General features: G+C 43.1%; 1 protein-coding gene across 1 annotated transcript in view; it reads right to left on the reverse strand.

Annotated features, from left to right (window-relative positions):
* LRP3 (LDL receptor related protein 3) overlaps positions 1 to 17,597 on the reverse strand; it is a 59,508-nt gene that overhangs the window by 22,517 nt on the left and 19,394 nt on the right. The window contains exons 2-4 of the mRNA XM_082270409.1: positions 10,384 to 10,431; positions 6,564 to 6,702; positions 4,175 to 4,383 (exon numbers count right to left, since the gene is read on the reverse strand). Coding sequence (XP_082126535.1) covers positions 4,175 to 4,383; positions 6,564 to 6,702; positions 10,384 to 10,431 — 396 coding nt within the window. The remainder of the gene's footprint in view (positions 1 to 4,174; positions 4,384 to 6,563; positions 6,703 to 10,383; positions 10,432 to 17,597) is intronic.

Below are 17,597 nucleotides of genomic sequence, written 5' to 3' on the forward strand. Positions count from 1 at the left end.
ATTGACTTGATGCTATACTCTGATTAAAAAGCGTTCCCTAAATTTTTGTGAGCAGTGTATAAAAGGAATAAACTTCAGCTTTAAATGTTTTCCGCAAAGACAACTAGTGCACGATGCACGCGGGAGGGGGACGGGGGGGACTGGTGAAGCTTGATGTGCGAAGATGTCATTAGCTGATCCCAGCTCCGGTAATTGCTGGGTGTACTCTGTGTTCTATCAGATTGCACTTTAGATATTCCGCACAGAAATTCACTTCCAGCTTCAACACCATCAGAGGGCTAAATGGACATTAACGGGAAAGAGGAGAGAGAAGCTCCGTCCCAGCGAAGGCAGTGAGTGCAGCGGAGGGAGGATCTGTATTCTGCTCACAAGGACGCCTCTTACGGAATATAAAAAGGAAATTAGGAACTGCGAAGTCTTCGTCTTCTTATTCCAACAACATAAAAACAACATAAAAACAAACTATAAGAGACACTCTAAAATATTTCCAGTCATTAACCAGAATATTTAACCACTTGCCTTCTGGGCACTTAAACCCCCCCCCCCCCCTTCCTGCCCAGGCCAATTTTCAGCTTTCAGCGCTGTCGCATTTTGAATGACAATTGCGCGGCGGTGATGCAAAACTGTACCCAAATTAAATTTTTTACCCTTTTTTTCAAACAAATAGAGCTTTCTTTTGGTGGTATTTAATCACTACTGGAGTTTTTATTTTTTGCTGAACAAACAAAAAAAGACCGAAAATTTTGAAAAAAAAAAAAAAAAAACAGTTTTTATAGTTTGTTATAAAATTTTGTAAACAGGTAATTGATAGGCACTGATAGGCTGAACTGTTGGGCACTGATAGGCTGCACTGGTGGGCCCTGATAGGCTGCACTGATGGGCATTAATAAGGCAGCACTGATAAGGTGGCACTAATAAGGCGGCACTGATGGGTGGTACCGATGGGCACTGATGGGCAGCACTGAAGGGCACTGGTAGGTGGCGCTGAAGGGCACTAATAGGCAGCACTCATGGGCACTAATAGGTGGCACTGATGGGCAATGATAGGCACTGGTAGGTGAATGCTTATGATGAGGCACTGATAGGTGGCACTGGTGAGCACTGATAGGTGGCACTACTGGGCACTGGTAGGTGGCACTAGTAGGCACTGCAGGAGGCACTGGTGGGTGGCGCTGGTGGGCACTGGTAGGTGGCACTGGTGGGCACAGATGTCCCTCTCCTCTTCGGGACCGATGTCCCTCTGACAGCAGCCTGCGATCGTTTTTTTTTTTCTCCTCACACTGACAGTGTGAGGAGAAAAAAAACAGCTGATCGCCGGCTGCTGTTTACTTCACATGATCAGCAGTCATTGGCTGACAGCTGATCACGCGGTAAGGGGGTGGGACTGCCCTCTTACTCTGATCTGTGATCAGGTGAGTCTCATGGACTCGCGGATCACAGAGCAAGCCGGGTCGCTCCGCAGGGAGAGCGCAGGCTGCTCGTGCACGGGAGGACGTCATTGTACGCCCTCCCGGCAATTCAATTCCGCGCTGTAGCCGTCATTCGGCTATAGCGCAGGCGCAAGGTAGTTAAATATTTCAATATTCCAGAATATTTTTGTGCCATTAACCACAAATTAATATTTTGAGTTTTTTCATTAGTGTAATTTTTATCTATGATGATTGTTTTGAGAATGTAAATTTCTGAACAACTCTTCCCCCTCCGCAGTTATTACTTATTATTTAGATTGTAAGCTCTTGTGAGCAGTACTCTCCTATCCCTCCTGTATTGGTTTGTATTGTAACAGTACTGTCTTCTAGGGATGGGCTGAACACCCCCCTGTTCCGTTCGCAGCAGAACTCCCGAACAGGGGCAATGTTCTAACCCGAATGGCGAACCTCATTAAAGTCTATGGGAGCCGAACAGGAAAAATCAAAAGTACCCATTTTGAAGGGTTATATGCAAGTAATTGGCCATAAAAGGGGTATCAATAAAATTATTTTTTCAGGAGCATTGATTTTAGTTATGCTTAAAGTGCAACAATAAAAATGAAAAATTCTTTTAAATATCGTGCCTGCGGGGTTCCCTTAATGTGCCCTAAAGAGGCGCATCTGTAGCATGCATAAAACATGCTGCAGCAAAACTTGGATTTCTAAATAAATATCCCATTTAAAATGACTCACGGTTACAATTGCCAGGACCTGGCTATTGAAAATTAAAAAAAAAAAAAAAACGGCCTGGGGCCCCCCTAAACTCCATACCAAACCCTTATCCGAGCATGCAACCCGGCAGGTCAGGAAAGAAGAGGGGACGAGAAATCACATGGGGGGGGGGGGGGAGATGGGTGGTTTAGGGGAAGGGGGGGGCTCTGCCATGTTGATGGGGACAAGGGCCTCTTCCCAACAACCCTGGGCTGTGGTTGTCAGGGTCTGTGGGTGGGGGGCTTATCGGAATCTGGAAGCCCCCTTTAACAAGGGGGCCCCCAGATCCCAGCCCACCCCTATGTGAATGGATATCAGGTACATCGTACCCCTACCCAGTCACCAGAAAACTGTCAAGAAGTTATAACCACAAGAAACTGTTTTTGACAAGTCCTTTTTTTTTTAAATCTCTTGAGTTAAGCCCATCATCAATCACGACACCCACCGACCAAAAAAATGTAAAAAATTAAAAACGCTCCGCCTCCTGGGAGGCATCCTGCCGTCTGCCCACTCTGCACTTTGACAGTTCCTATATAGGCAAGGGGCAGGGCCAACTGTTTATGTCATCTGGTGGCACTGCCCCTTCTGATGTCACATGTTGTCAGAAGAGGGCAGTGCCACCGGGTGACAAAGCAAGGTGGCCCTGCCTCTTGCCTATATAGGAACTGAAAAAGCACAGAGCCGGCAGACGGCGGGAGGCCAGTTAATTTCCTCCACCCCAAACTCACTCCTCCATGTCTTTATGGACCTTGCTTAGTGTACTGGTTCGCAGTCATGATGGAACAGGAAGGGGCCGTCCCCAAACTGTTCCCACAAAGTTGGGAGCATGAAATTATCCAAAATGTCTTGGTATGCTGACGTCTTAAGAGTTCCCTTCACTGGAACTAAAGAGCCAAGCCCAACCCCTGAAAAACAACCCCACACCATAATCCCCCCCCCCCCCCCACCAAATGATTTGGACCAGTGCACAAAGAAAGGTCCATAAAGACATGGATGAGCCTGCACAGAGTCCTGACCTCAACTCGAGAGAACACCTTTGGGATAAATTAGAGCGGAGACTGCGAGCCAGGCCTTCTCTCCAACATCAGTGCCTGACCTCCCAACTGCTTCTGGAAGAATGGTCAAACATTCCCATAGACACACTCCTAAACCTTGTGGACAGCCTTCCCAGAAGAGTTGAAGCTGTTATAGCTGCAAAAGGTGGGCCAACTCAATATTGAACCCTACGGACTAAGACTGGGATGCCATTAAAGTTCATGTGCGTGTAAAGGCAGGTGTCCCAATACTTTTGGTAATATAGTGTATATTTACCTAGAAAAATGGTGACGTGTTCAATACTTATTTTACCCACTGTCAATCCTTTATAATATTAAAAATATTATTAATAATAATAATAATAATAATAATAATAATAATAGTAATACTACTACTACTAATAATAATGAGAATAGTAAATAATAATAAAAATAATATTAATAATAAAAATAGTAATAATAAAAATAGTAATACTACTACTACTACAACTACTACTAATAATAATAGTAATAATAATAATAATAGTAATAATAATAGTAATACTACTACTACTAATAATAATAATAATAATAATAATAGTGATAGTAAATAATAATAATAATATTAATAATAAAAATAGTAATAATAATAATAGTAATACTACTACTACTACTAATAATAATATTAATAGTAATAATAATAGTAATAATAATAATAATAATAATAATAATATTAATAGTAATAATAGTAATAATAGTAGTAATAGTAATAATAATTGTAATAATAATAATTAGTTACATAGTAGCTCAGTTGTCATCTTGGTAAGATTTAAACCCATAGTAATAATCCAACATGCAGCCATGGGCACCTCGGTTACACTTCTGAGGTCAGGAAGTTGCCCAGCAGATGCAAGGGTCACCTAAAATAACCAACTACAATCTGATTGGCTGCTATCATTCTGCTGTAGAGTTTTCTCATACCCCGGATGTAGGAGAGCCGAAACCCCTGAGACTGGCCGGAACTGGAGGCGTCCGAGTGGAAGAATATCCAGACATGATCCCGGGAGGAGGTGAAGGCTGGAGGCATGGTGGAACCGCAAACTTTGTACTCTTCTCGCTTTGAGGATGGGCCAATCAGGAGCCAGTCCATAGAGCACTTGTGAGAGTCCTGAAGGTCAAAGTTCTTGAAGCTATGGAGTAAAAAAAAGTTATATAAAAACAATAATTATGTAAATGTACACAGCGCCATAATTCGATTATCTACCATTCAACTCCACCTTATTGGATATATAGAAGATGGTTGCATGTCACCTGAGCTACAGAGCGACTTGGGACTCCTCTCAGAAGACTACCATTCCTCCATAATAACTTTCCTGAGCTTACTGACAAATGTTCAGAGGTTCCCAGAGAAAGGAATAATAATTGCTGGTTGCCCATTTTGTGGAGCAGTGCTGCCCCTGTACCCCTCCTGGCCGAGGCACAGTCCCAGGGTGTCTAATGATAAATACAGCTCCACCTGCAGCCAAAATATATCCTGTGGGTAATGGGATTTCAGCCATTCTATGACTGTATAGGGCATTGGTGGTCAACTTGTTAATCATGGGAGGTCCCCAAGCATTGATCTGGACACCTCCAGAGGGCTGTATAATAGCAGCGTTGCACCTCAATGCCCAAAAATGTTGGTCTTGCTACATTGTTTTCAAAATATCACAAAGCACACTAAAGACACGGGCATACAAAACCGCCCAGCATTGGTGTCAGTTTATGCAATAAAAACCCCCAACACTGGTGTCAGTAAGTGCAATAATAACCCTCCAAAATGGTGTCAGTGAGTGAAATATTAGCCCCCAACATTGGTGTTAGTGAATGCAATGATAACCCCCAGTATTGGTGTCAGTGCACACAGTAATTAATAACCTCCAGCTTTGGCGTCAGTAGGCACAATAATAACCCCCAACATTGGTGTCAGTAAGTGCAAAAATAACCCCCAATATTGGTATTGGTGGACTCCATAAAAACCCCCAACATTGGTGTCAGTGGATGCAATAATAACCCAAAAACTCTGGTGTCAGTAAGGGAAATAATAACCCCTAACTGTGGTGTCAGTAAGGGAAATAATAACCCCTAACTGTGATGTCAGTAAGGGAAATATTAACCCCCACTGTGGTGTCAGTAAGGGAAATATTAACCCCTAACTGTGGTGTCAGTAAGAGAAATATTTAACCCCCACTATGGTGTCAGTAAGGGAAATATTAACCGCTAACTGTGGTGTCAGTAAGGGAAATAATAACCCCAGCTGTGGTTTCAGTAAGAGAAATAATAACACCAAACTGTGGTGTCAGTAAGGGAAATATTAACCCCTAACTGTGGTGTCAGTAAGGGAAATATTAACCCCTAACTGTGGTGTCAGTAAGGGAAATAATAACATCCAACTGTGGTGTCAGTAAGGGAAATATTAACCCCTAACTGTGGTGTCAGTAAGGGAAATATTAACCCCTAACTGTGGTGTCAGTAAGGGAAATAATAACCCCTAACTGTGGTGTTAGTAAGGGAAATAATAACCCCCAACTGTGGTGTCAGTAAGAGAAATATTTAACCCCCACTGTGGTGTCAGTAAGGGAAATAATAACCCCCAGCTGTGGTGTCAGTAAGGGAAATATTAACTCCTAACTGTGGTGTCAGTAAGGGAAATATTTAACCCCCACTGTGGTGTCAGAAGGGAAATATTAACCCCCAACTGTGGTGTCAGTAAGGGAAATATTAACCCCCAACTGTGGTGTCAGTAAGGGAAATAATAACATCCAACTGTGGTGTCAGTAAGGGAAATATTAACCCCTAACTGTGGTATCAGTAAAGGTAATAGTTACCTACAACTGGGGTGTCGGTAAGGGAAATAATTACTCCCAACTGTAATGTGAGTAAGGGAAATAATTACCCTCAGCACTGGTCAGTAATATGTCACTTAACACACTCCCCAAGGCAAGGACAGGCCAAATACCATTATTTCCCATTGTTCCACTTCACACCAACAGGTGCTCTCCGATCCGATCCTGACAGATGGAAACCCTATTTTTTATCGGATCGGATCGAATCGGATGAAAATAGACAGGCGGTCCATTTTCATCCGATCTCCCATAGAGGAGAGTGGGGATCTGACAGCTCCATCTCTGCAAAGTAAGCGAAGACAGACCTGTCATCCGCCTGCTCAGCGGGATCGGTGTATTGAGATCCGCTGAGCAAAATGGAGTCCGCCAGGCGGAAAGCCTGTGCGAAAGGGGCCTTAGAGGGATAAGATAATTAGTGATTGGAGGGGGGGGGGGAGGGTTAGAAGTGATGTTTTCCACCAATGAGAGAACCGGCATTATTTTACCTTATTGTGATGACGTCCCCGTGATCTCCCTGGATGTACCAGCTGCAGTTCATGGTGGGGGGGTAGTTGAGTGGCCACGCTGGACTGTAGATCACCCCTCTCCTCTCAGTATGCTGTTCCAGTTTACCGCTGCACGCAGCTGCCAAGACACAACATGACAACGTTTCAGAAAATATATATTATCTATAATATATCTATTTTTTTTCTTATTATTAAAAATTAGAATAACTGTGTGCCTTCACTTCCTGTCCTGGAGACACAACAGGAAATGAGAGAAAAATCTCTCAATAGTGTCACCAGAACAAGTGTCCTTAGTGACCTTCAGTCCTGGTAAAAACAGCCAGGACAAATAGAGAGGGTGATTCTTTCTAACGGGGATACTGATAAAAAACCCAACAGATGGTAATATGTTTCTACAAGGGATGAGATCGGGTTCGGCCCTGGGCTTGGTCCAAACTCATGTTCAGCAGAACCCAGAAGGCAGCTGTCAATGTCGGGCCAATAATCTGTGGGTGGGGGGGTTCCCGGCACCGCAACTCCTGACATCATTGACCTAATATGGCCATATAAGGTCAATGATGTCGTGAGTATCTCCACCCCATTATGTATGTACAATTGATGAGCAGCAAGCCAATCTCAATGCGCAGCGAGCTTTGCGCATGCGCAGTAAGGACCCGCCGTGAAGCCGCAAGGCTTCACTGCCAGGTTCCCTTACTGTCAATGGTGGCGGCAGCATCCGACAGCCGATGGAAACATCAGGCTGTGGTGCCGACATCGCTGGACTCCAGGACAGGGAAGTGTCCTAATATTAAAAGTCAGCAGCTACAGTATGTGTACAGTATGTGTAGCTGCTGACTTTTCATTTTTGGAGGGGCGGTGGAACTCCGCTATGTCGGTTCACTGTCACCGCACTGCTGTGCAAATCACATGCAATGTCTGTGCGATGTGAATTCAGCCATGCAATTTGCATCACATTTGGACCAAAGTCGCACAGGACCCTTTTTTTGGTCCGCAGCAGAATCAGATTGCATGGGTATGCGATCCGATTCCTGTCCGAATTGACAGTTCGCACTGCAATATGCAAACTAATCTGGGGGTGTCGTTAACTTTGTATTGACGCTCCCAGCATTTCGCATATGGCAGTGTGAACTTCCTGCGAGTCAGGTGCGATGCGGGAACATGCAGTGGATTCGCAGGGTTCCTGCATCGCACCAGTGTGAACCGGCATTTAGAAATACTTTAACCACCTGACCAACCGGACCAATCCTGACACTTCTCTCCTACATGTAAAAATCAACATTTTTTTGCTACAAAATGACTTAGAACCCCCAAACATTATATATGTATTTTTTAGCAGAGGCCGTATAGAATAAAATGATAGGTTTTGCAATTTTTTGTGTCACACGGTATTTGCGCAGCTGTTTTTCAAATGCAGTTTTTTTTGGGGGGGGGGGGAATAAATTTTTAATAAATTTTATTGCACACAAACACAATGTAATAAATTTTTAATAAATTTTATTGCACACAAACACAATGTAATACCTAATTGATTGGTAAAATATAAAGGTGATGCTACGCTGAGTAAATAGATACCTGACATGTCATGCTACATTGCGGATGCCCCGTGGAATGGCGCCAAACTACGGTACTTAAAGTTCTGCATAGGTGACGCTTTGAAAATGTTTATAGGTTACTAGTTTAGAGTTACAGAAGAGGACCGGCACTAAAATTATTACTCTCGCTCTAACGATCGCGACGATGCATGTGGTGCTATTATATATATATACATACACACACACACACACATATATATATATATATATATATATATATATATATATATATATATATATATACACATACATACATATACATATATATACACGCGCGCACAACCGCGCAATTGCCGTCAAAATAATGCAGTGCCAGACCGCAAAAAAAACGGTCTGGTCATTAAGGAGGAAAATCTTCCGGAGCAAAAGTGGTTAAAAAAAAAAAAAATTATAATTTTTTTTCTTTTTTGCATTAGGGTTAGTCCCTTGTGACAGCATGGAATGTGACCAGGGCTGCTGTTAGAAATTCACGGGACCCCCTACAGCCTACTTGACAGCGTCCCCCAGATATATCAAGACAATATTTTGACAATATTTTCACTAAAAATACACTAAAATCATCATTAGCGGACACAAACATAGCGATGAACTTGTGTGAATTGGTTATTTTTAATTGTTTTTTTTCCATTTAAAAAAAAAAAAGTTATAATTTATTTTAAAAATGTTACAAATGTTTACAATTATTTTATTTTACAATTTTTTAAAATTAATTTATTACAATGTTTAATTGTTATTTATTTATTTTTGTACAATCAATTAATTTTTTTACAGGACAGGGAAGCCTGAAGTGTGCTGCGGGGAAAAGGGGGGGGGGTTGCAGAGGCGGGAAAGTGAAGGGGGGGGGCACACTGGCAGAGGGGAGATCAGAAGAAGGCAGAAGAGGGAGGGGGATCGGTGTTGGAGAAGAAATTACAGGAATGATGCCCTGTGTCTGTGTCTCTCCCTGCAGTAGCTGAAAGCTGGCAGGAGGGGGAGAAACTGGCTTTCAGCTGCTGCAGAAAATCATACAAGGCTTCCTTCTGTAATTGCCCCTTCGCCTGACCGCACCGATTTCCTCGTGCTGTTGGGGACCCCCTGTGTGCCCGGGCCCCCTACAGGAGGACTGGTGGTCCCCCCCCTATCTGCGGCCCTGGATGTGACAGGTCCTCTTTATGGAGAGATCTGGGGGAAAGATATATGTAATTTTTTTTTTGTTTTTTTTTTTACTAGTAATGGTGGCGATCTGCGACATTGCGGTGGACAGATCGGACCCCTAACTGACATTTTTGACACTTTTGGGGGGACCAGTGACATTACTACAGTAAACAGTGCTAAAAATATGCACTGTTATTGTAATAAAGACACCAGCAGGGAAGGGGTTAACTGTACTGGTGCTCAAGGGGTTAAATGTGCCCCTAGGGGCGTGATTCTAACTGTCAGGGGGTGTGGCTTGTGAAGTAATCACAGAGGGGTTAACCCAGGGGCGATCAAAGGGTTAAATATGAGCCTAGGGGAGTGATTCTAACTGTGGGGGGGCGTGGCTTGTGAAATGATCATAGAGACCTGTGATCCTATATAGAAGGATCACAGGAGCTCTGTGATCATTCCAGAGAGAAGACGGGTGTGTTTACAACAGCCGACCGTCCTTCTCTCTCAGCGGGGAGCGATCGCGTCTGGCAGGCGGCAATCGGAGCCGCCTGTCCCGTGCATCGTAGTCCCCGCTGCCGAGTGGGGGCGGGAGCGTGCCGCTGGCGGCGCGTGCTCGCCCCCTAGCTGCAGGTGCGCAACCAACGTAGGTCTACGTCGTTTCGCGCAGGAGGGCCGCCCTGCCGCAGTAAATCGGCTGTGGGCGGTCCGGAAGCGGTTCAAAAAGTGAAAAAAATAAAAATTCCTGTGTGACTGTCACAATGCATAGCTGTCAGAACAAATCCCTGTAATCTGCCTTCTATAATCAACTCCATCTAGTGGTCACAGTGTGGTATTTCCCTGAAATACATCAGTCAGGAAACTGTCACATTATGACCACTAGATGGATTTGATATTCATAGTAAATAAAGGTATTAGGCAAATTAAGAGGAATATTTGTGGCGGCTATGCTTGCACAGAGATTTATTTTTTTTTTTTTATAATAGAGTAGAACGCACTGGGCTGCCGAGTTCGGTTATCTTTGTTCTGCTGTAATAATAACATAAGATAAAAAATCCATACAAGTAAAAACAATTCCTCACCTGTAAAGGGGAAAGCGGTATCTACCCATTCCGGGGACAGCGCATTAACTGGAAGAGACAATCAGACGGTACAGGGTATCAGTCACAGCATCTCTCTACTTTGGACTTTGAATGATTTTGACTCTTGCAAAGTATTTAATATATTTTTGTGGTGCAGACAGGAAATTACGAGAGATACAAAGCGGTGATATTTTTATGTAATATAATTACAGAGATAATAAAATAGATAGAAATGATAAAAGTAGAATAAAAACAGGAAATAGAAAATCTGCTTCACGGGCTTTTCACCTGGCAAGCAAAGCATCTCAAATAACTTGAATTTTAAAGCTAACCGAAACACAAATCGACATTCTCCATTTACTGGGGATGCACCGATATATTGGCTGCCGAAAATGATCGGCCAAAAATAGGGTTTATTAGCGTTTTGCCGCTAGGAAAAAAAATAAGATGCCAATGATGGTATGCTGCGTCCCATTGACTTCAATGCAAAAATGCGAAAACTCTCCCTAGTGGCTTCAATGCAAATTCACTTCAAACTGACTTCAATGCAAAATCATGTCCCATTGGCTTCGAAGCAAAAACTCTCCCTAGTAACTTCAATGCAAAATCATGTCCCACTGACTTCAATGCAAAATCATGTCCTATTGAATTCAATGCAAAATTGCATCCCATTGACTTCAATGCAAAAACTCTTCCTAGTGGCTTCAATGCAAATTCGCATCCCACTGACTTCAATGCAAAATCATGTCCCATAGCCTTCAATGCAAAAACTCTCCCTAGTAACTTCAATGCAAATTCGTGTCCCGCTGACTTCAATGCAAAATCATGCCCCATTGACTTCAATGCAAAATTGCGTCCCATTGACTTCAATGCAAAAACTCTCCCTAGTAGCTTCAATGCAAAATCGTGTCCCACTGACTTCAATGCAAAATCATGTCCTATTGACTGCAATTCAAAATTGCATCCCATTGACTTCAATGCAAAAACTCCCCCTAGTGACTTCAATGCAAATTCGCGTCCCACTGACTTCAATGCAAAATCATGTCCCATAGGCTTCAATGCAAAAACTCTCCCTAGTAACTTCAATGCAAAATCGTGTCCCACTGACTTCAATGCAAAATCATGTCCTATTGACTTCAATGCAAAATTGCATCCCATTGACTTCAATGCAAAAACTCCCCCTAGTGACTTCAATGCAAATTCGCATCCCACTGACTTCAATGCAAAATCATGTCCCATAGGCTTCAATGAAAAAACTCTCCCTAGTAACTTCAATGCAAAATCGTGTCCCACTGACTTCAATGCAAAATCATGTCCTATTGACTTCAATGCAAAATTGCATCCCATTGACTTCAATGCAAAAACTCCCCCTAGTGACTTCAATGCAAATTTGCGTCCCACTGACTTCAATGCAAAATCATGTCCCATAGGCTTCAATGCAAAAACTCTCCCTAGTAACTTCAATGCAAAATCGTGTCCCACTGACTTCAATGCAAAATCATGTCCTATTGACTTCAATGCAAAATTGCATCCCATTGACTTCAATGCAAAAACTCCCCCTTGTGACTTGAATGCAAATTCATGTCCCACTGACTTCAATGCAAAACCATGTCCCATAGGCTTCAATGCAAAAGCTCTCCCTAGTAACTTCAATGCAAAATCGTGTCCCACTGACTTCAATGCAAAATCATGTCCCGGTGACTTCAATGCAAAATTGCATCCCATTGACTTCAATGCAAAAACTCTCCCTAGTGACTTCAATACAAATCAAGATTTTTTTAACGATTAATCGTGCAGTCTACTTATGCTGCCTTATAAAATACAGTAGAAAAGATTAGAATAGAGTAAAACAGAATTGCATAGAATAAAGTATAAAAGAATAGAATAGAACAGAATAGAATACAAAAAAAACAGAATAGAATACAATGGAAAAGAAAAAAAATTAGAATAGAATAGATTAAATAAAATAGAAGTAATGTACTAAAACAGAATAGAATAAAGTAGAATAGAATATAAAAGAATAGAATAGGACAGGCAAGAATAAAAAATAACAGAATATAATACAATGGAATAGGAAAAAAATAGAATAGAATAGAACAAAAAAAATAGAAGGACTATACTTTAATTTTTATTTCATTTGTTGGTGTATTATTATTATTATTATTGTTGTCTTTGTTTATTTAACAGGCCTATTGTATCATACAGCATCCCAGATGATACTTATTTGCAATGTATCTTCTGTATTTTAACATTTTTATTATATGATAACAAATCTTATTTATTATTACGGAATATATTGTTGATGGTTTTATTATAGACCAGGATACTTCCTTCCCCCTGCCCCATGCTCTCTGTGCGCTCTGTCTATGAATATATTTTTGTTGCTTTAATAATCAGTTCTGCATTAGATCTGACAAAAATCGCAAAGGTCACATTGGCGATATTAGGCCCCTCCTCTAACCGGCCGGATCGCCATATGTCAGATATTAATCTTCACATTGGACACATCAGGATTATGGAAAATGACTTAAAGGGATAAATATGTGCCATTTAAATACAGAGGATCTGAGTTTTGAAATAGGAAAAAAAAAAACTGGAATATCGCCCGCAGCTGCTGGGGAGAAGTTTGCTTTAAGTGCCGGTTCACACATATGCGATACGGGAACCCTGCGAATACACTGCAGGTTCCCGCATCGCATTCAAATCGCAGGCAGTTCACATTGCCATATGAGAATCGCTGGGGGTGTCAATACAAAAGTTAACGACACCCCCAGATCAGTTCGCATATCTCAGTGGGAACTGTCAGTTCGGACATGAATTGGATCAGATAGGTGTGAACACCCATGCAATCCGATTCTGCTGCGGACCCAATAAAAGGGTCCTGTGCAAGTTGTGTCCGAATCTGATGCAAATTCAGCCATACAATCTGTATGTCTGAATTTGCATCGCACTCCAAATCACATGCAATGTCTGACATCGCTATAGTGTGAACCGGGACTAAAGCTGAATTCTGGAATAAGTGAATATTGTCTAAGACTGGGTTCCCATTTACATGGATTGGATGCGGTTTTAACCGCATCCAATTCACATAACATGTGAATGTGACTGGCTCTTAATGGACCTGGTTCACACATGTCAGGGGCAGCCCTGGAGCACTCTTAAAAAGGGTCCTGTGCGTTTTTGGGTCCGGTTCAGGAAAACTTTTATCTGAATCTCAACTGAATCGCACCAGATCCTGGACTGTAAATTGCAGTGGGACAGAACCCAGCCTTATTCCATTCATCATGTGTATTCTTCCTGAATCTCGGTGAACTTTGTGTATTTGTTCCAGATCTGTGCAGTAATCAAGTGTGAGACTTCCTGTAATACAGACCGCTCACTGCTGCTCTCTCTCCTTGTGCAGCATGACTGGTCTTGTCTCCACCCCCTCCTGTAGTTACCTGCCTGTAGTGGGCGGAGTTGGCTGGGCCCCTCCCACAGCTCTACTCTCTGCACAGGCCATGTACATCACAGTGATGATGGCATTGCTTGGCCCCTCCCACAGCTCTGCTCTCTACTTGTGCAGCATGACTGGTCTTGTCTCCACCCCCTCCTGTAGTTTCCTGCCTGTAGTGGGCGGAGTTGGCTGGGCCCCTCCTACAGCTCTGCTCTCTGCACAGGCCATGTACAGCACAGTGATGATGGCATTGCTTGGCCCCTCCCACAGCTCTGCTCTCTACTTGTGCAGCATGACTGGTCTTGTCTCCAGCCCCTCCTGTAGTTTCCTGCCTGTAGTGGGCGGAGTTGGCTGGGCCCCTCCTACAGCTCTGCTCTCTGCACAGGCCATGTACAGCACAGTGATGATGGCATTGCTTGGCCCCTCCCACAGCTCTGCTCTCTACTTGTGCAGCATGACTGGTCTTGTCTCCACCCCCTCCTGTAGTTTCCTGCCTGTAGTGGGCAGAGTTGGCTGGGCCCCTCCCACAGCTCTTCTCTCTGCACAGGCCATGTACAGCACAGTGATGATGGCATTACTTGGCCCCTCCCACAGCTCTGCTCTCTCTACTTGTGCAGGGTGACTGGTCTTGTCTCCACCCCCTCCTGTAGTTTCCTGCCTGTAGTGGGCAGAGTTGGCTGGGCCCCTCCCACAGCTCTTCTCTCTGCACAGGCCATGTACAGCACAGTGATGATGGCATTACTTGGCCCCTCCCACAGCTCTGCTCTCTCTACTTGTGCAGGGTGACTGGTCTTGTCTCCACCCCCTCCTGTAGTTTCCTGCCTGTAGTGGGCGGAGTTGGCTGGGCCCCTCCCACAGCTCTTCTCTCTGCACAGGCCATGTACAGCACAGTGATGATGGCATTGCTACTGGGTTTGAAAAGGTATCTGGTACGCACAGAGTAGATTTATATCCTTTGTGGCTATTGAGGAATATATTAAAATTAGGGTTTTTGCTCAGCTTTGAGCCCTGGTTCACTCCAGTGCGGGTTTTTTTGAAATTGCGCTACTTCAGCGTGATTTCAAAGTCACAGATCAGTGCGATTTGGATCTCCGATTTTGTTGAGGCTTGCGACTTCATTTAACAGAAGCCAATGCAAGTCCCAAAGTAATTGCAGAAAAGTAGTGCAGCAATGGTTTTCAAAGAAGCTGTGACTTGAGTCGCACAGATTTGAACGGTTCCATTGCCAAAAATTGGGCGCGATTTGTCATGCGATTTTGAACTGTCCAATCACATTGCTGTGAATGAGGGAAAAATCAAGAAGAGATCCCATACAAAAATAAGCTTTACATGGAAGGCTTTACTCATCGATCTTTAGTGAATTCAGTGATCAGGCCCACTATGATTGGATTCTTTCCAGCGACGGAAAAATAAATCGCTCAGATTTCATTTCATGATGCATCATTTCTGATGACAGTGAGGACAGAGGAGCTGTCCCAATATTGACTTTAGACTGCTCCCAATAAGGTGACACCCGCCAGACAGCTGTGGGATCTCCGATCTCAGCTCACACTGTCTATCTGATTGCCGCCTGACACCCACAATCGCTCCCCGCTGAGAGAGAAGGACGGTTGGCTGTTGTAAACACGGCTGACCGTTCTTCTCCCTGCAATGATCACAGAGCTCCTGTGATCCTTTTATATAGGAACACAGATCTCTATGGTCATTTCAGAAGCCATGCCCCCCACAGTTAGAATCACTCCCCTAGGTACACATTTAACCCCTTGATCACCCACACTGTTCACCCCTTCCCAGCCAGTGTCATTATTACAGTAAGGCTGCATTCACACTTGAGCGTAGCGTTTTCGCGCATTTTTTTACCGCAATTTTACCTCGATTTTTACCGCAATTTTACAGCGATTTTTACACCGTTTTTCAGGCATTTTTTTCAGGCGTTTTTGGAGGGAGGCATTGACATCTAACAAAAACGCTGGTAATCAGCCCAAAAAGAAGCTCCTGTACTTTTTTCAGCTACAGGCGTTTTGCTTCAGGGAACAAAATGCTCAGAAGTGAACAGGGGCCATTGAAATTAATGGGATTTTGATTGTTGGGCGTTTTGGATTTTCACAGATGAGCGTTTTATGAGCTGAAAAACGCTCAGGTAAGAACAGAGCCTAACAGTGCATATTTTTAGCACTGATTACTGTAGTAATGTCACTGGTCTCCCCAAAAGTGTCAAAAATGTCAGGGGTCTGATCTGTCCACCGCAATGTCGCAGTCCCGCAGATCGCCACCATTAAAAATCACAGATCGCCACCATTACTAGTAAAAAGAAAAAAAAACATTAAAGTTTGTAGACGCGATAACTTTTGCGCAAACCAATCAAAATACGTTTAATGCGATTTTTTTCTACCAAAAATATGTAGCAGAAAGCAAATTGGCCTAAAATGTTACAAAATTTTGATTTTTTAATTTTTTGGGGGAATGTTACATAGCAAAATGTGAAAATATATATATATATATTTTTTTTCAGAATTGTCGCTCTTTTTTTGTTTATAGCGCAAAAAGTAAAAATCGCACAGGAAATCAAATACCACCAAAAGAAAGCTCTGTTTGTGGGAAAAAAAAGGACATCAATTTTATTTAGGTACAGCGTCGCACGACTGCACAATTTTCCGTTTAAGTAACGCAGTGCCGAATTGCAAAATAGGGCTTGGTCAGGAAGGGGGCAAATCCTTCCGGTCCAGAAGTGGTTAATAAGTCTTGACATGAAAAAAAATAAAAAATGACACTGAAATTTTATATATATGTATTTCTTAATAACCACAAAAGATGCACCAAATGTGTTTGAGATATTACCATGTAAAAGTAGCAGTGACACATTACTTAGCGTACATCAACTTAACATCAAAAATGATATTTTTACGTTCCTGCAATCCGTATGAAGTCTCCATCCGCTATTAAATAGAAAAGAAAAAGCAGAAACAGTTTGGAAATGAATGAAGGGGAATGAGGCTGTAATCCAGTTAAGTGTCGGAGGAGGAAGTGGTCGTGTATTAGTGCTCACTTATTAATATTACTCCATTACCACTTCTGGACCGGAATATTTCCCCCCTTAATGACCAGGCCATTTTTTGCGATTCGGCACTGCGTTACTTTAATAGACAATTTGCGCAGTCATGCGACGCTGTACCCAAATAAAATTGATGTCTTTTTTCCCCCACAAATAGAGCTTTCTTTTGGTGGTATTTGATCACCTGTGCGATTATTTTTTTTTTTTTTTGCGCTATAAACAAAAAAAGAGCGACAATTCTGAAAAAAATAAATAACAGTTTTTACTTTCTGCTATAAAACATTCCCAATTAACCGCTTGCCGACCGCCGCACGACTATTTACTGCGGCGGTCAGCCCCTCACAGGCAAAGCGATGTAGGGTTACGTTGCTAGCCTGTGAGGGTCTAGGGAACCCGCCCGGAGGCGCGGTCATGGACCCTCCCGCGCGTGTGCCTGGCGGACACGATGTCCGCCGGGCACTCGCGATCGTCCGTTACACCAGGAGAAAGGCAGGCGGCTAATGTAAACAAAGCCGCCTGTCATTCTCCCCTGTGTAAAAGCACAGATCACTCGGTCCTGCTATGTAGGACCGTAGATCTCTTCTGTTACACCACTAGCCACATCCAATCACAGTTAGAAGCACGCCCCTAGGGACACACTTAACCCCTCCCTCTCAAAATAAGTTAACCCCTTCACTGCCAGTGTCATTTTTACAGTAACACTGCATATGTATAGCACTGATTACT

This window comes from Pelophylax lessonae (assembly GCF_965119305.1).
Source record: "Pelophylax lessonae genome assembly, chromosome: 10".
NCBI lineage: Eukaryota > Metazoa > Chordata > Amphibia > Anura > Ranidae > Pelophylax > Pelophylax lessonae.